Below are 19,348 nucleotides of genomic sequence, written 5' to 3'. Positions count from 1 at the left end.
GCAAATTTAGAAGTCGACTCTGCAGGTCAATTTCCACACGGTGTACATGACATTTTGAAAATTTCATCTCTTCAGCCGGCATTGTATTGCAGATTTTCTAAACAAACATCTACATGGAAAAGCCAGGCATGATGGACACCAGGCACAGGTACCAGATCTCTGACTGACCCCTAGTAAATAGACCATAGGAGCCCGTGATGGCTTTAGGGTAATTGGACCATAAATATGCTTTTTGACACTTAAGTGGATTGAGCTACACGTAAATTTGGGTCAGGTCATTTTGTTATAGGTGCGGCAACCAACGGGCCCTCCCCTCAGAGCAAAATAATACACTGCACAGGAGAAACCATTTTCCACCTTTTTGAAATCTCATCCGTCTGCCTCTAGAAGAACAGCGCACAATTCATTGTGATGGAAGATATTGCAACCTAAAAAGTGTATGAGGAAACCAAGTACCTGGGAGGTTGAGAAGAATCTCCATCCGCCCCCTTATTATTGTTAGAATGGAGGGAAGCACGGAGACCAAGGCCTAATCTTTAGGTTTCAGCGATGGATTGATCCCTGACGCCTGACCTCCCGGAGTGTCGCTATTTCAGCCAGCACTGGGCCCTCTACACTACCTTTAATGACCGTTATTAGCCCTTGAGGGAACGGCCTTCAGGGTCTGGAGCAGGAATGCTGCACTGCCGCAGTAAATGCTTTTTCAACCAGGGTACATTAACACAAACCATAAATTGCAACAGAAAAATCCACAAGTTATATATGGATTTAGACCCTACACACTGCAAAGACAGGAAATCTGCAGCATAAATTAAAAAAATTCATATAACTTTAGAATACACTGCCATGTGTGTATACATGTGAAATAGCATCTGACCATCATATCAGGGCTGTGGAGTCGGAGGCAATTTTGGGTACCTGGAGTCGGAGTTGGCAAAAAATGAACCGACTCCGACTAGATTTAAATTGGAAAAAAAAAAAGCAAGTTTAAATGTCCCAATTCACAAAAAGTTATAATTAATTACTGTATTTTTTGCCCTATAAGACGCGCCTAGGTTTTTGAGGAGGAAAATAAGAAAAAAAATATTTTGAACCAAAAGGTGTGCTTTTGAACTAATGGTAGTCTGTGAATGACACTGTTATGGGGGCATCTGTGGATGACACATATAAAGCATCTTATCTTATGTGTCACCCACAGATATCCCCCATAACAGTGTCCCTGTGTAGTGAATGCGGGCCAGAATCTGTTTCTGTAATGGCAGCGGGGGCCGGTGCCCGCTTCATTCATAAAGTGGGCGGAGCAGGCGCCTGACGTAGTGAGTTACGCTACGAGCGCCCACCCGGCCTCCTGATGCCAAGAAGTTAGTAGTAAGTAGTACAGCGCTAGATTTAAGATGATTGGAATACTTTACCGTATACTACAGTGAGCGGGGCCCGGTGTAGTAGAATACAGTGACTGCACGAGCCCCGCTGCCATTACAGAAACAGATGCTGGCCCCGAGCCCCTCCTGCCTCTCAGCCTATTCACCGGACAGTCGCAGCATTCGCCCCCCATAAGACACACTATTTTCCCCCCCACTTTTGCGAAAAATACGGTACTTCTCTACTGTAAGAATAAAAGGCCAATGCATGCAAAACGAACACGTTAAGTGACCATGAAGAAGCTTTTCATATGCTTCACTATATGGCACGCAACGCACAGTTAAGGAGCAGCAATACTTATACTTTCCATTGTGTTGTGTTCCGCTGTTACAGGGAACGCAACGCCCATGGTTAGCCTAGCCTCTCACTGATAAGTAAATATGTTTTTTGCAGGACTAGTGACACTTGTATCAGTGACGGGAATGGATGGTCAATAGTTCAAGACTGAAGCTGTAAACCATTTGAAAAACTGCTGTCATTCAGCTAAAGCTATAAAACCTTGTAAACTCAGATTGTTAGCTTAAAGAGGACCTTTCATCAGAATCAAGTATGTAAACTGAATATACATACATGGAGAGCGGCGCCCAGGGACCCCCTGCACTTACTATTATCCCCGGGCGCCGCTCCGTTCTCCGGTGATAGCCTCCGGTAAAGTCATAGTTAGGCTCCACCCATTTGAGCCTGCCGTCATCTCTTTCTCCTATGCTGTAGCGCTGGCCAATCGCAGCGCTCAGCTCATAGCATTGCTAAGAGCTGAGCGCTGCGATTGGCCAGCGCTACAGCATAGGAGAAAGAGACGCCGGCAGGCTCAAATGGGTGGAGCCTAACTATGACTTTACCGGAGCCTATAACCGGAGAACGGAGCGGCGCCCGGGGATAACAGTAAGTGCAGGGGGGTCCCTGGGCGCCGCTCTCCATGTATGTATATTCAGTTTACATACTTGATTCTGATGAAAGGTCCTCTTTAAACATGACTATGGGATTCTACTAGGGAAATCATGTTTTACAATAAATGCCCCTTCCCCTGCCCCGTCCTGAATCCCCCCCACTGCCCGATCTTCAGCAGAAGATCCGCACACAAAGGAGAAGGCAGAGGCTTCCTGGGCAGTAGTTCTGTGGTAATGACATGTATGTTGCCTTTCTTTCCTTCAAGGAATGTATAAAATACATTTGCATATTAAATGCAGAGGAGTCAAACCATTTATCTACCGACTCCACAGCCCTGCATCATATAAAGCTTTTATTCAGCATATTTTTAAGTAACTCTCCCACTGCAGGATATAGAGATACATATATCTAATTCTTCGTTCTCTCTGAACTTGTGGGTTTAGACTAGCAACTATGATGTCTCCTATAGACTGCACAAGGAGAAAACAAGAGATTCTGCTAACACGCTCTCACTCAGAAGGACCATATAGGACATGATGAGCAGTAATGATGTAAATAAAGCACTTTGTTAGAAAACACTGCTAGCTGCAGCTGCCTCTCACTCCTTCTCCCCTCCCTCTCCATACCCTTTATGCACAGCTGTGATCTGATCCTTTAGGGAGAGATTTGGCAGAGAATTAAGAAGTTAGTTTAGGTGTTAGAGAAAAAAAAAAAAGCTAATATTTGGAGGAAGAGGCAGCTTTCTGTTTCAAAGTTTCTTATTTTCACTTGTACTCTTGATTTATGCAGTTAGTGACCATTTAAAATCTGCACCACAGGCAAATTTGCACTACAGATTTTTCTGCAGCTTGTGAAGGACATTTCTAAAACAGCATCCGCTTTGACAGCGACTGGGAACATACTTTTAGAACCCCTTTAGTCTGGCTCCATAGAGGATATAAAACGTGCAAGATATTCACTCTGAAGTTGCCCCGGAACTAGAGTCCCCCAACCCCCTTGATTGACAGGGCCAGACATGTCACCCCAGCCCCATCAATCTCACTCCTGGGAGCACAGTGCAAGTGGAGGGGGATCTACTGCTGCTACCCAAGCAGTGCAGGTGCTGACTGTGCATGCGCCACCCCACTTCGCAGGTAGTAGCTGCATATCCTCTGTGCTTGTACAGCTACCCAGAGGAGACATGAGACTGACAGGGCCAGCCCATTGCTGCTGAAGAAGCTTTTTTTTTTTTAAAGACATCCAATTGTACAAATGTTTTCAACCACTGCATTTTTAAAGCAATATGCAGTATTTTTAGCATAATAAAACCTTTTTTGTTTTAAATGAATACAGTCCCTTCTTACTTCCCTTGCAGGAGTCTTCTCAGCTACACCGCCTTGCTATTACAGAGGCTCTGCTCCTTACTGATAAGCAGGGTAGTAGACAATTTCCATTGGCTACCCTGCAGTGGACCAATGCTCACTATGCACTGGCTGTGGTGAGAGTGACTGAGCATGTGTGACCAGCAGTGCTCAGCCCATTAGATGGACAAGCACATTTCTATATGCTTTGAGCACACTGTTACACTGTGCTTCATAAAGTAAAGATCAGAACTCTTCATTGGATTGGTTTTTAAATGGTGAACAAGCTTCATTTTTATGATCTATGCAAAGAGTATGCAACTTACTGGTTGGACAACTCCTTTAACTGGATCCCAGTTGCGATACAAGAGACAACCCGTGGATAGGAGTGTCGTCGTTTTCGAATAATGCAAAACTTTCTGTATACATCTAATGAATGGTTTCACAAAACTAACGCTCAGGTTGCCTTCGTCCCTCTTAAAAAGGGGTTTTACGCTTTCTCCAGGAGCGCAGGTGTAATTACAACTCCTGCCCCATGCACTTAAACAGTACAGAGCAATTCCAGAGAATGGGATGGAGGAGCTGTAATTACACCTTCTCCTCGCTACAATGTCAATGGAGGGCAGGTAAACAGTGAAGAGAATGCAGCATTCGCAGGAGCTCTGCGATCTCTTTATACAGATTATCGGTAGGGTTGCCGGGAGTCAGACCACCTCCAATCTGACATTGAGGACTCAGGGAGAATTCACACATGCGTATGCATTTTGTGGGACTGCGACGCATCTGTTTTTTTTGTGGATTTATTCTAACAATACCTATCCATGTCTTTTTTGCAGGACTGCAGAATGTATAAATGGATGTGGACGGTGCACAGTGTGCTGTCCGCGTTGTATTGCGGCCCTGTTAAAATGGATGCATCTTCATCCAGTGCACAAAAATGCAGATCATCTGATGCGGACCAAAAATACAGTTGTGCACATGAGCCCTTAGCCTGAGGATAGGCCATGAATATGGCAAAAGCAGAAAACCCCCTTTAAGATGTCTGATGACAAGTGGACAGTAAACTCTTAAGGGGGGGGGGGGGGAATAAAACAGTCAATGCAGCAAATTATTTAACTTAAGTCTTTTTCATACAGAAGAAAGACAACATAAAAACAAAAGCCTAAAATAGTTAAATAGAATATGTACAACCAAATCAAAATACACCTTACCAGAAAATATCAGGGGAAGAGGGAGAGGGGAGCAGAGGACGTTACAAAGACTTACACACTGCATTTTGGAAGCTGAAAACTGCAACATAAGGACTTAAGAAAATGGTGAAATATTTTCAGAGGAACAGACAACCAAAAGGTATAATAAACGCGTTTAGTTTTGCAGCAGAGGAAGGATGCAAGACCCGACAAACTTCAGGAATAATGCCCTCACGTATAAAAAGACAAGGAGCAGATAGGCAGAAATAAAAATGGTTAAAAATATTGTCATCTTCGTGACCGATTGTCATCGGTGCCAGGCAGCAATGTGCGCCAATCCCCCCCACGGAACAGCGTGCATGCTCCAGCACCATCTTATTGCTATGAACCAGCAGGAATGGAGAAATAAAGGATCATATAGTAACTTCTCCTGTACAAAGTATTAACAAAACTTACATTTTTTTCAAGAAAAAAAAAAAAAAAAAAGCAGTGCTCATTCAAATAGTGCGGCCTTAAAGGGCCACTAAACCTAAAAGGAAACGGCTGAAAACAGATAAACTGCACAAAAAAATTGGAGAGATTAAAGTTTACTCCGCCTTTGAACTATTAACATTATTGGCATTACAGCCAAATTTTCAGAATGGAAGAGGGGAAGAGCGGGGAAAACAGTTCAGAAGTCGCCTCTACTGGGAGCTAGAGGTACTGCAGGTTAGTTGTGTAGTGTCACAAAGGTCTTCAAGGACACGAAAAGCTTATTGCTGTGAGAAACAAACAGGATAACAAGAGCTCTGCAATCCCATTTACAAGTGTAAAACTTCAGTAGGTGCGACATTGGCAGATTTCAGTTTGTGCCGTGATCCCCGGGTTACACAGCAGCAAGCTACAGAACTAGCAGTGAGGTCCTGTTCATGTGCTTATTACACCTCACAAATCCAACATACTGGAGTTCAGTGCAAGTCTAGAGGCCGGCGCTCCACGAGTCACATCGGGGGTCTGGCTGATCTGTTCGGGTCAATACTTGCTTGTGCTTTTTTCTCCTCTTCAACAATTTCATCAAATATGTCCCTGGAGGGAAAGAAAAGACCAAGGACTTCAGGCAGGGACTAGCTAAAGAAGAATAAAAAACAATTTCTAGGATTTTTTTAGGGTCCATTTACACGTCGGCAATTCCGATCTTGTCCGCAATTGCAGACAAAAATAGGCATTTTCTATTAAGTGCCGGTGATGTCTGTGTTTTGCGGATTCATGGATCCGCAAAACACACACGGACGTGTGAATGGACCCTAAAGAGAAAATTAAAAATAGTTTGAAGGTGGAAAAAAAAAAAAAAAAAATGATACTTACAAATCACTAAAAACTTTTTTTTTTTTAGCCTTTTGACCAATAGATTGCTGCTCTGTCCACTACAATGTTCACGGCGTACTGTAGTTCCGGAAAAGGAGCTACAAACAGCAGGATCGTGGAGGTGCGGGTTGTCCGATCACTGCTGATCAGCCAGTGATGGCATAACCTGAGGTTGGACAATCCCTTTAAAAGGGATTCTGTCACCAGGATTAGGTCTATAGAGACGTTCATGTTATAAATATACTCGTGTTACTGCCATCAATGATTTCACACAGAAGACAAACCTATATCAATTTTATTCATACACTAATTACCTTACTAAGGAGCTGTCCCCATCGCCGGTGGAGCCCAGCTGCACCCTTCTCCTGGAGCCCAGCACCGCCCCATATCCAATAATGCCCTCTTTCCAGCCTTTAGGTCACTGCACAGAAGCGCCGTAGTCCCGCGCTGTCTTTCCCTGTGCTGGCACTGCGCAGCCTCAGGGAGTGCAAGTGTCCGTGCACGGACGTCACTACCCAGAAGCGCAGTAATCCCACGCGGTCTATTTTCCCTGTGCTGGCAGCAGCCTCAGGAAATGCACGTGTCCATGCGCGGGATTACGGCTCTTCTGGGCAGTGATGTCGGGGCTGGAAGGAGAGCATTATTGGATGTGGGGCGGTGCTGGGCCACAACGGCAATAGGGGCAGCCCCTTGGGCTCCTTAAGGTAATTAGCGTATCAATAATATGTTGTTGTTTTATTAAATATAAAACTAAATCAATCATTGATGGCAGTCACATGTATATTTAATGCATGCAGGAGGAGACCCAACTGCACATATGAACGTCTCTATAGGCATTATCCTGGTGAGAGAATCCCTTTAAGGTCCAAGGGGATTGTGATGAATGTATGATTCCTGGGGGTCCTCAATTCCCATGACCGATTGGAGCAGTGGTGTGTGTGAGACCACCACTGTATTTATGGTCTATGAAACTGCTGAATACAGTGCTTGGTTATCTCCAGCAGCCCTTTAGAATTGCATGAAGCCATTGTAAGGCATATGAACTACTGGTCTATTCACACAGGGGACTCCTGCTGTTATAAGTGGGGGTCCCACTAGTAGTGTGCAGATTGCTTTAAGGGGGAAAAGACATCACATAGGGGTGCAGCTCAGGTCCATTTATGTATCTAAGGAAAGTCTTACATTATCCCACCATATTTCCTTATTTTAATGCATCACATGCCCCAGTAAAGCTCACTGTGTCCAGGCTTTGAATATGATTGGTGGACTTTATTTTATGTTTATATATTTTTGTAATGAAGTGCTCCCCAAAAGCGAAGAGACTTTAATGACTTTCCCATAAAACTGAAACTGCCATATCAGTCCTAGTTACAACGGAAAACAATGACCCAAGCAGCATAGTCATGCGACTAGTCACCCTACGATTACAGGGATCATGCATAACGCACAGATAAGTGCTGTCTATAGAGTGATCAATAAGTGAATGCCTTGCCGTTTCGAACAGCCAGACACCCAACCCATGGCGCTGTAGAATAATGCCTACTAATGACTGTTGTAAAATGACGCATTGGCGGTCATTAAGGGTGCATATTCTAGTTCTGTCAATCAGGGTCATCACCGAACTATCCACAGACCATGAATGAATATAAATCTGCATAATCTTGAGGTCATGTGATGTACCAGATGTGACCATTTCTTCCTGTTCTTGTCATTATTGAAGCAACCTACAAATCCACAGGCCTAGATGAGCGAGATTTACACTTTTATTTATGCCCTGCATCTGAGTTTATGGAGTTAAAAGCTTTGAAAAGACCCTAGTACCCACTTGTGCATATAGAAAAATATATAGCCGCTGCGATCCCGGTCATGCTGGACGGTGCCCTCTTGAGTCTTCGACACAGCCAGGTCATTGTATGTTAACCATGCTTGTTTCTTGATATCATACACATCACTGATGTAGTGGCCTGAAAAAAAAAAAAAAAAAGAGAATGGGAGAGAATTACAGATCCCCAAAAACCATCCACTGTAAAAACAATACAAAGGATCTCTGGGAAAGAAATGTTTCATACCAGAGGATGAGGAGCTTCCGATGTGGCTGACGACGCTGACCAGACGATAGGAGTGCGACAGTTCTCCAGTCTGCAAGTCAACAGCACAAGGAGCATTAAACACAAGCTTTCCAGTGATAAAAAAATAAATCCATTCTTAATGGACACATGAACAGGGAGGAGACGTTACCTCTGCATTTTTCTTCAGCTCCTCAGCTTCCTCCTCTGTGTACTCCATGTCTAGAACATCTTCATTTCCAGAATCCTCATCAGACATCATCCCATCCAGCAATGAGCTATTAAACTCTGTATCCAGAAATAGGACAGCAACAGATAAATGACACTTCAAGGTACAATGAAAAAATTTTACACTCACATTTCGATGCCAGTTTGGACATTAGCCGACTTTCAGGGCCATGTTGGTAACTACATGTCAGCATCTAGCAAGCATTTAACTATTTCCCCAAGTCAACTGATAACTGTAGGGAGGTAACTATAGGGAGAAACCTGTTCTTCAGAAAGAAAAAAATCTCTAAACACTTGCAGGCCACTCGATGTCTTAAAACGACAGGGCTGGTCTGCATACAAGTTCAGTAACTGGCAGGGAATCTTATCGCAGCGATTCCGTGAGTAGGGGGTTATCTGCAGAGTCTTAGACGTGGAACTGGGGAAAATGAGCCCGATGAGGATAGGCTATCAATATAAAAATCCTGGACAACCCCTTTAACATTTCTATAATTAGCTCATTTTACTTTACATGTATTTAGTTTGTGTTGTAAATGAAAAAGCGTAAAGTAATCTGAATATTTCACATTCATTCTATGTGGCCGGCATGTACAGAGGTAAAGCTGCATCACCTTGTAAGCTCAGTTCTGTCGCTCTTTTCAGTTCATCATCTTCTCTTAATTCTCGAGCCTCCTGTGATCATAAGCGGGAAAAAAAATAAAAAAAATGTAAAAGTAAAAAAGTTAATCGATCAATTTGTTCCATTATCCAGACGGCAGGGATAATCTAACAACTGTGATCATGCAGAGGTGTATGCACAAGAGTCTTTACAACATGGAAGTGCATTGAAAGCAATGGGAATGTTACAGCAGAATTCTAAACTTTTGTGCACAACTGCACTTAAATGTGTAGGTCTGACATAGGGCAAAAACGTGTCGGGAACAGAACCTAAGCAGACCTACTTGCAAGGAAGGTGCTTCAACATAAAACTACTGATCTCACTTGTTCTTGGAGAGATTGTGCCAAAGCCTGCTGCAGCTCCAGCTCCTCTCGCTCTCTATCCAGCTCACGCTGCATCCAGTCCATGTCATTCTGGGAGCCATCCGGGGTCTTGTTCTCTTTATTTTCATCAAAGTCCTTGGCCAGGTCACTATACTGAGCAGCACCAGGAACGGCTAAAGAGAGGTCATATTATTGTAGCATATAGTTAAGATGAAATGCAGAGCACAACATGTAACCTGACTTCCTATGATGAATCTTTTATGTACAGATGAACTTTATAAAATACTGTGAGGTATTAGCAATTCAAAAGGCTAAAATCTTTTCGTTAACACTTTGGAGAATGGGTTTTAAACCCATGCCATTATAAATGTACAGTTCGTGCTTAAAGATCCTGCTTATTCAGACTTGCATGAGCTAGTCAGATGCTGGACCCTGGAAAGACAAAAGCAGTTTATAACCGCAAGTGTTTTCTCTTCTGCAGTCTACACAGCATTCTGTAAATGCAATGCAGACAGGAGGACCTGCAATGTCAATGCCTCTATTAGACACAGCAGTCAGAGGACCACTGGGTGATCTTGGCACTGCAGAGCCATTAGCAAAGATCAGATCTGCCAGTGATCAACATCACCACAGTGGGTGGTTTACGCCTGGGAATAGGTTTCTATAGATTCCCCAGTTAGTGAAAAACAGAGGCAAAAAATATGTAAAGTGTTTGATCACTAACTAAGCTGAAGAGACACATAATTTCTCCCCATCCTTTGGATTCTCTTCCTCTATAGTCTCCATACCTTCAACGGTTTCTTGCATCTCATCATCACCAAATCCAGTATCCGGACTGCTCGCCAGTTTCTCCTCTTCTTCGTTGTTGGTATCTTTTTTGGTCATTTCCAGCACAGCCGCCATCAGTTCGTCATCGTTCATTTCATCAAAGCTTGTATCAGCAAGCTCTTGACATTTCACGCTTTCTGAATTTGATTTCTAGAGAGCGAATATTAAATAAAAATTTTTTTTTAATCAATTCTGTTCGTTTTTTTATAAAAGGAATATATGGAAATGTCAACATGTCCAGTCAATATCTAGAGACATATTGAGAGATTAATTGGCCAGACAAAAACGGAAATATGCAACTCGTCCCTATATGTAAAAGTCAGTTTCACAAAGGCTCTTCTAATAAAATGGACCCCCATTCCTTTACCCCTTGTGCTGTATGCTTTTATTCCTCCTCCTAGACCGAAGTGACTGCTAACAGCGATAGTTAGATTATTTTATGTTTTTAGGGCTGCCTTACGATTCAGACTATTGTACACATCTCAGCATAGTCTTTGAAAATCATTTGTTTTGGATCAGTCAAGTTAATGACCAAGTTCGGTTGATGGTTCCAGCAATATCTCGTAGTTCTTACCTTGTCCAGGTATTCAGGCGGAGAATCTTTACCCATACTTATTATTGCTTTATGGTTTACGACATTTCTCTTTAGGGGCTCATCATCACTTTCAGAATCTAAACAGAGGGACAAATTGCTCGTGGATTTCAGGCTTTGTTTTCTGCTTAGATAAAAATGGAAAAGAGTTTTAGACAATGGTCACTGCAATACTTTTTTTTTAGCTTCAATAATTACAGCGGCACCAAATTTCAATGTGAATAATGAGCTGGTGTGCACACGTTGGTGAAGCCCACGTACAATGAGGGAACTTTGCTTCAATCATCACTGAACCCCAATGCAATTCTGTGCTGATCACACGGTAAACTACAGTCCCAACAGGGGTTGCCCCATGATTAAATATTAGATTACTGTATGAACAGTCTCCTGCATCTAGATAATGCCATTACATGCTTGTTATGGCTCCTCCTGCTGTGGAAGAAAGTCCAGGGAGAGGACCACAAATACAGCAATATCTAGACAAGTACATTTTTGGTAAAATGACTTAAATTGAAAAATTGTTATATTATCTAGTAGATCTATTAAGTTGTGGTACAACCAAACAGTAATAAGAGATTCTTAATATGGCTGTTTTTGACTATTAGCGCAGCTGATCCATTTCTTCATTTTATTTATAACCAAGTAGTCGACATTTCTTGTGGACACTTAAGTAGTAATAAATCCTATTATTTAACTAGGTCTATTTAAAGGAATGAGGATTAATCAGCACAGGATGCTGGACTGATTTAAAAACCCAAAAAGGATGGACATTCAATTTCATGTAAAAATTCCACCAAAGGCTCAACTCCACCACTCAATCTATATTCAGAAAGTTGTAGTGCCATACCTGACCGCTGTAAAGAGGCTGCCGACACTGCAGGAATTCACCATCTGTGAGGTTTTAAGTGGTCTCAAATTCCTGCATTACAAGAGAAAACAGTGATAAGAAGCAAAGTCATTCCTTTCTAGAGCCAAGGTGAAAAATAAAGATATTGATGATAAAATACACAGTAACAACTTCTGAATATGTATACAGCATATCATCCTTAAAATTTTGAAGTCTTTCAGAAAAAAATAAAAAAAGGGGGGGGGGGGAGGTCAAGTGTTGAGGGGGTTATGATCTGGATTGAACCCCTTTTCTGGGATGCTGTTTTTAATATGACTCTAGGGCTGCAGTAAACTATTATTTTAGAAATACTCAGACCCCCAACCATCAGTCCAACACCCTTTGTTCCCCCTTGTGCGATCAGCCCAAGTGCATCAGTTCCCCCTGTGCTCTCCCCCACCCCCCGTTGTGCCAGCAGCTTCCCCCCCCCCCCACTCCTCCTGAAAGCAAGAGTGCACAGCATCATTGGTTGCTATGACGCCGTGCACTCCGGGCACCCAGCCTTAGTCGCACCAACTTACCTTTCCAGCAGGGGCGCCGCCGACACTCCACCATTCCACGCTGCTTACACAGAGTGTCAGGTCACAGTGTGCGTAGGTCAGTGTAGCGCGGGACCATGGAAGGCCCCCTGCTGGAAAGGCGAGTATTCCGCGAGCAGCGGGAGACCATGGAGCGGGAGTAATAGCAGGTGCTTCACTCCTGCTCCGTGGTCACGTGACAAACGAATCCTTGATGCAAAAAAAATATGCAGAGGATTTTTTTGTCGAATTACTCAATTTAGTCGAGTACTCGTTGCAGCCCTATATGACTCAATAAAAGCTTCAAGATTTTATGGTCCAAGTGCTGTTTACATCTTTAGACATTATAAAGCTCTGGAGCTGAGGTAGTGTCCATAGCGACTGGTGTGAATAGGATCAAGCAACAAGAGCGGTGAGCTGGACAGTGTGTCCAAACTTTGCTATATATCAGATAACAGTAATATTTTTTAAAAAAAGAAGCAAAAAATGATTTCTAGTTATACAATAAAGTGAAAAAACGCTACAGGAAACAAGTTACGAAGGCCAGGAATAAACCAAATTCCTAGTAATTCAGCAGACAAGCAAAAATAATGTTATCCCTAAAAGAAAAATCCAAGTTGAGACATACGCTGCTGCCTGTGTACTGTAGCCCAGCGGCACTGGGGGCCTTGTGCCTTCTGTACAGTGCGATGACAGAGTAAGGTAACGGGGAATGGTGACTTGTTGGCCAACTTTGTTATTGAGTGACAGCGCCACATTAAAACTGTAACGTTTAAGGTGAAGAATTAAGACCCTGCAGAAAAAAAAAAAAAGTAATACGTGAATATCCAAAAAGAACACAACGCTCAACCAAATTCTAGTTTACTGCACAACATAAGTATTACGTGCCTGGGCAACCGGCTAAACTTGTGTATTACAATGGCTGACTTTCCACTGCACTTCTCACAGGAATATTCCAGGTCTTCCTTCTGCAAATACAAAGCAACTTAATATAACTTCATATTTTAAGTATTTTTATTTTTTATTTTTTACAAAAATCCAAGTTAACCAGTCAAATGTTGTAATATGACATGATGCGTTCAGTAATAAATGTATTAATAGTGGTTGAAAAGTGTATTACTAAAGAGGTTTTTCACAACTTAAAAATAGTGGCTGTGCTTGGTATTGAAGCCCAGGTCCATTTACCGTACTTAATTTACCAGCACATAAGCCGTGTGACTGATGGATGTGACATCACAGGCCAAGGAAGAGGCTGCAGCCCTTTCTAACAGCTGATTGGATGGAGTGTCATGAGTCAGACACCCATCAATCTGATACTGATCACCTTCCCTGTGGATAGGTAATCAATATCCAAGTCCCAGAATACTCCTAACAGCAGGAACCAGAGCTAGCTTCATATAGAGTATTTTAAAAGGGGTTGTCTGGGACTGCATCATTTCTAACAAGTGCTGGAAGCCTACCTCCCCTACTGAAAGGATCATACCTGCTCCCTCCTCATCTCCCTCTTCTGGTGAGGGGTTTCTTTCCTTCCTCCCTAGTATGAACATGCTCACCGGATCCTCTTCAGCCAACCGCTGGCTTCAGCAGTGATGAGGATTAGGTGACCACGCTTATGCCAGAGAGAGGGAGGAGAAAAAACACCAACATCCCAGAGACTGGAAGATGGAGACAAGGGAGCAAAAAGAGGACTGGAACCGCAGGGAGCAGGTAAGTAAGATCCTTTCAGTAGTAGAGGCAGACTGCCGGCACCTGCTAGAAATTATATATTTCTGGACAACCCATTTAACCCCTTAGGGACTGGGCTCATTCACCTTAAGGACCAGGCAATTTTTTTGCAAATCTGATCAGTGTCGCTTTACGTGGTGATAACTTTAAAACGCTGTGACTTATCCAGGCCATTCTGAGATTTTTTTTTGTCACATATTGTACTTCATGACACTGGTAAAATGGAGTAAAAAAAAAAATTCATTTTTATTTATAAAAAATAAAAATACCAAATTTACAAAAAAAAAAATAGAAAAATTAGCAAATTTTTAAGTTTCAATTTCTCTACTTCTATAATACATAGTAATACCTCCAAAAATAGTTATTACCTTACATATTATTACCCCATATGTCTACTTCATGTTTGGATCATTTTGGGAATGACATGCCATTTTATTAGTTTTTGGGGACGTTACAAGGCTTAGAAGCAAGTCTTGAAATTTTTCTGAAATTTTCAAAAATCTACTTTTTAAGGACCAGTTCAGGTCTGAAGTCACTTTGCGAGGCTTACATAATAGAAACCACCCAAAAATGACCCCATTCTAGAAACTACACCCCTCAAGGTATTCAAAACTGATTTTACGAACGTCGTTAACCCTTTAGGTGTTCCACGAGAATTAATGGAAAATAGAGATACAATTTAAAAATTTCACTTTTTTGGCAGATTTTCCATTTTAATATTTTTTTTCCAGTTACAAAGCAAGGGTTAACAGCCAAACCAAACTCCATATTTATGGCCCTGATTCTGTAGTTTTACGACCACATATGAGGTGTTTCTATAACTACTGTACAGGCACACTGCAGGGCGCAGAAGGAAAGGAATGCCATACGGTTTTTGGAAGGCAGATTTTGCTGGACTGTTTTTTTGATACCATGTCCCATTTAAAGCACCCCTAGAGTAGAAAATCCCAAAAAGTGACCCCATTTTGGAAACTACGGTATAGGGTGGCAGTTTTGTTGGTACTAGTTTAGGGTAAAAGTTTAGTTTTGCTCTATATTACACTTTGTGAGGCAAGGTAACAATAAAATAAAAATATGTTTTAGTGTCTCCATACTCTGAGCGCCATAGTTTTTTTCAGTTTTTGGGCGATTATCTTGGGTAGGGTATGATTTTCGTGGGATGAGATGACCGTTTGATTAGCACTATTTTGGGGTGCGTATGACTAATCGCTTGCCATTACACTTTTTGTGATGTAAGGTGACAAAAAAATAGCTTTTTTTACGGTATTCACCTGAGGGGTTAGGTCATGTGATATTTTTATAGAGCAGGCTATTACGAACACGGCGATACCTAATATGTATGCTTTTTTTAATTTAAGAGTTACACAATATTTTTTGGGCCCCCCCCCGCGCATTGTACCCGGGTGCCTGCTCAATGATTTGAGCAGGCACCCAGTTCCGATCACCGCCCGCGATCGGAAATACATAGGACGTACAGGTACGCCCTGTGTCCTTAAGTACCAGGACATCAGGGTGTACCTGTACGCCCTATGTCCTAAACAGGTTAAGGTTTCCCATTTCTAGTCTGAACATATTTCCATCAAATGACAAAATCATAATTTTAATTCTGGAAACTTACCCGGAAAAAGAGGTCAAGGGAATCTTGTATGGACCTTGAGGGAAACAGTTTTTTTCTCCGAGGAAGGTCAATTGACAGATCGTTAAACTGCTCACGCTTTATGACCTTTTCGCCACACCTGATTACAAGGAACATGAGTTATTCTAAAAATAAATCAGTATATAAAGACCTGACATATTAAAATCCCCAATAACTGTATTGGAAGCTAACATGCACACAATATCTGTAAAAGGGTATACACATCTAGTAAATCCATTTCAATGTTTTCATCCAATATGGCGCTTAGCAGTTGGGTGCAGTTTTCCGAAGTGCCTCCTATCATGCCCTCTTCCTTGTTTTTGATTAAACTATTCGTTGTCAAGGATTATGGTCATTGCTGTAATCTAGCATCAGTGGCTGCGCTTGCACAGTGTTCTCTCTAGATGTTCTGACTGGTGGCCATCTTGAGAATGTACATACTCTTGTGCTGCAGCTCCCAGCCACCACTCTGCGTCTTCATAGCTTTCAATGGGACAGTTACAGGACATGTGCAATAGCCATTCAGCAGAGGTCAATGTGAAAAATGCACATACAAGCAGTTGGCACAATGATGTAATTGTACTAGCATTCGCCTATAATGTCATTCAAAAATAAAGTGTCTCAGCACAGAGGTAAAAAGCTCCAGCGCAGCTGAAGACATGAACCAGGGAGGTGAGAATCCCTAAACAATTTCTGACTAAAGAGATGTTGCACTTACATTTTACATATTATTGAATGCTGAGCTTCAAACTCGAAATTGAAAATCACTGGACACGTGTAAACATGAGTGGCAGCAATGTCATCAGCAGTTTTGCCACCAGCTCGGTCTTCTCCAGAAGACTGTTCTGTCTTCCATGCTTTATTCAGTTTTGCCATGTCTTCCTTTAGCTGATCAAGGCACTGGCTCAAAAATTCATGGGCATCCTAAAAAGAAATCACATTAAAATGTTGCCTAATGTAAACCTAAACCCGCACTAGCAAAGGTAAGCAGTATATCTTAAAGGGATTGTCCGGGTTCATAGCTGAACCCGGACATACCCTTACTTTCACCCCGGCAGCATCCCTGAGGCGAGCATCTCATGCTCCGATGCGCTCCGCTAGATCGCGTAAAAACTTCCACACTGCTGGGCAGAAACTTCCGCCCGGCAGGGTGTTCGGTGACGTCACCGGCTCTGATGGGCGGGCTTTAGCACTGCCCTAGCAGTTTTACTGGCTAGGGCAGCACTAAAGCCCGCTCATCAGTGCCGGTGACGTCAGCGGAACTCCTAAAAATGCCTAGGTGAAAATGGAGGTATGACCGGGTTCAGCTCTGAACCCGGACAACCCCTTTAATTCAGTGTAACTACAGCCAAAAGAGAAAACTTGCTCCAGTATGTGCAGTCTCTCACAGGCACCTTTAGCATCTAAGACAGGAATTAGAGGTCCGACAACTACCACTGTCAGCCATATTAGCTCTTTATAAGGCCTTGCCTCCCATTCCTCAGAGTTTATGGGCAAAGAATCAATCATGTTTCTATGAGAACTTGCACCAGATCTTAATGAGGTTTTCAATTCTTATGAGATTAGATCTGTGGGACTGAAAGCAATCCTGAATATGATGGGACACAGCCCTATTACAGACACTGCACAGCAGCACCCTGACCACATGCTGTGAAAGGAAAAGCAGCAGTTTCATTCAAGTGGTTGGGCAAAGCTGCAGAGGAAACACTTTGAATCAGAGCTGCATCCCCTTTATTCTCAGGATGAGTCATAAAGTGGCATAACCTATTGAAATGCAATCCCTTTATAAGATGGAATATGAGAACACCCTAGATCAGGCATGCTCAACCTGCGGCCCTCCAGCTGTTGCAAAACTACAACTCCCAGCATTCTCGGACAGCCTACAGTTATCCACCTACAGCAGGGCATTGTGGGAGTTGTAGTTTTACAACAGCTGGAGGGCCGCAGGTTGAGCATCCCTGCCCTAGATGTTTACTAGTTATCAAAAATCAAAAGGATACATCTGCAATGGTGATGTCTACTGTACTTACATTCTGCATGTAACCTGAAAACCTCTCGGCAGTGGCAGAGATGGCGCTCTTCACTTTCTTCAGCAGATCCCTCTTCATTTCTGCACTGCAAACATCTTTCTTGGCCAACAGAAAGGCAAATCGTCTGTAACACAGGACATCAATTCAACTTAAGTCAGATTAAGAATAAATGTTCAATTAGTCGATAACTATTCAGATACGTTTATTTCTCTTAATGAAAGACCCACCATACCTGATTAATGCATTCAGTGGAATTTTCTTGTAAGGAATACCTTGTTTGAGCAAGTCATTTGCAAAAGGCTGTAGTGAAAACAGCGACTGGAGGATTGAGTTCATGTAGCAGGTATTTCCCAAGTTAGAAAAACTGCAATATAATTATTGAAAGTAATGGAAAGAGGATAGAGACAGACAAATCACTTCGAAATATATTCAGCTTCACCGCAAACACTTTGCATAGTTATGAAGAGATCCCAATTACACCTTCAATTTTAAAGCTGTTGTCAGAGTTCAATAAAAACTTAGCCCCTGTAAATAGTCTAAAAAGGACTTAATCTTTTAAAAATATACCCACCCTGTTCTCCCTTGCTTCTTTCTGCATTGCGCTCTAGTCCCCCCTGTGGCTGTTTGTTTTCCTGGCTGCAATGGCGACGTTAAATGTACACAGTTCACCGATGCTGCCAATCAGTGATTGGCTGCACAGAACGTCGAAGCTGCAGCAAGGAAGATGGTCAGTGGTGGGGAGGGCTGGAGTTCAGCACTGGAAGAAGCAGGAGAGAAAAGGGACTAGCATCAGATCTTTTGTTATTTTAGACCATTTACAGGGGACGTTCACATTTTTTTGTTTTTCAACCTCTTACTTTTTAGAACTTACATTTTCAGAATTTATGTAAGTTAATCCTAAATTAATTTCTCATATTTTAAATAGATTATAGATTTGACCAATATAAGCAGATATTTTACCAACCCCTGCAATTGCTGAGGCTGTGTAGAAAGAACTCTCTGCTTGTTCCATCCAGCATAGTCTTGGTTTGGTCGCAGTTTCTTCGCTGACAAAAGATTGGACTGTGTTGGAAGAACTAGACTTCTTTTAGCTGAGGGGGGCTGGGTGGATCCAGGGGTCCTGTGGGTAAAATATATATATATTAATCAAAAAGAGGATTGGTCTACTTTTGTTTTTTTCTGCATGTCAAAAGCCCCACACAAAGTGTGGAGGCATCTTTAATGCAGCATAATATTTTTTGCTGCAAGCTATATGGACCATGAAGTGCTGTACACAAAAACTTACACGTCCACTAGTGCAAAATAATATCTTTAAAAAAAGTCACAGAAAATAATGCACTATAGCAATAGATGCAAACACAACATATGGGCTAAGCCCTCACTAACGATAAAATCTCAGACTCTTAGCCAATATATTTTGATCAAAACACATCTGTGCCCACCAACCCACGCCATGGTGGTCTCAGTCAGGCAGGTCCTATGCTAAACCTACCTATGCCGTTGGGCATCAACATTCAGAAGAAAAGACCCTGCACATATATAGTGTGTTGCACTAGTTACCTCTGTGTGCATCAGCAACCAATAATGTCATAAATGACAAACCGAAGGGAAATCTTTATATCTACAGCAAAATTTTACTTCAAGTTAAAAGAAGAAGCTAAGACGTAGATAACA

General features: G+C 42.3%; 1 protein-coding gene across 2 annotated transcripts in view; it reads right to left on the bottom strand.

Moving 5' to 3' along the window:
* Nucleotides 1-4,755: 4,755 nt before the first annotated feature.
* Nucleotides 4,756-19,348, bottom strand: part of USP37 (ubiquitin specific peptidase 37) — a 30,884-nt gene continuing 16,291 nt past the window's right edge. For both annotated transcript variants that reach the window (XM_040441262.1, XM_040441264.1), the window contains 16 exons: nt 18,639-18,794; nt 17,907-18,038; nt 17,675-17,798; nt 16,363-16,568; nt 15,627-15,744; nt 13,172-13,251; nt 12,912-13,076; nt 11,727-11,798; nt 10,862-11,003; nt 10,248-10,437; nt 9,460-9,632; nt 9,090-9,150; nt 8,423-8,538; nt 8,254-8,323; nt 8,010-8,148; nt 4,756-5,905 (listed from right to left, as the gene is read on the bottom strand). In XM_040441262.1, coding sequence (XP_040297196.1) covers nt 5,821-5,905; nt 8,010-8,148; nt 8,254-8,323; nt 8,423-8,538; nt 9,090-9,150; nt 9,460-9,632; nt 10,248-10,437; nt 10,862-11,003; nt 11,727-11,798; nt 12,912-13,076; nt 13,172-13,251; nt 15,627-15,744; nt 16,363-16,568; nt 17,675-17,798; nt 17,907-18,038; nt 18,639-18,794 — 2,029 coding nt within the window. In that variant the 3' untranslated portion in view covers nt 4,756-5,820. The remainder of the gene's footprint in view (nt 5,906-8,009; nt 8,149-8,253; nt 8,324-8,422; nt 8,539-9,089; nt 9,151-9,459; nt 9,633-10,247; nt 10,438-10,861; nt 11,004-11,726; nt 11,799-12,911; nt 13,077-13,171; nt 13,252-15,626; nt 15,745-16,362; nt 16,569-17,674; nt 17,799-17,906; nt 18,039-18,638; nt 18,795-19,348) is intronic.

Source organism: Bufo bufo, chromosome 7 (genome assembly GCF_905171765.1).
Source record: "Bufo bufo chromosome 7, aBufBuf1.1, whole genome shotgun sequence".
Classification (NCBI taxonomy): Eukaryota; Metazoa; Chordata; class Amphibia; order Anura; family Bufonidae; genus Bufo; species Bufo bufo.
This window is presented reverse-complemented; position numbering and strand designations above follow the sequence as displayed.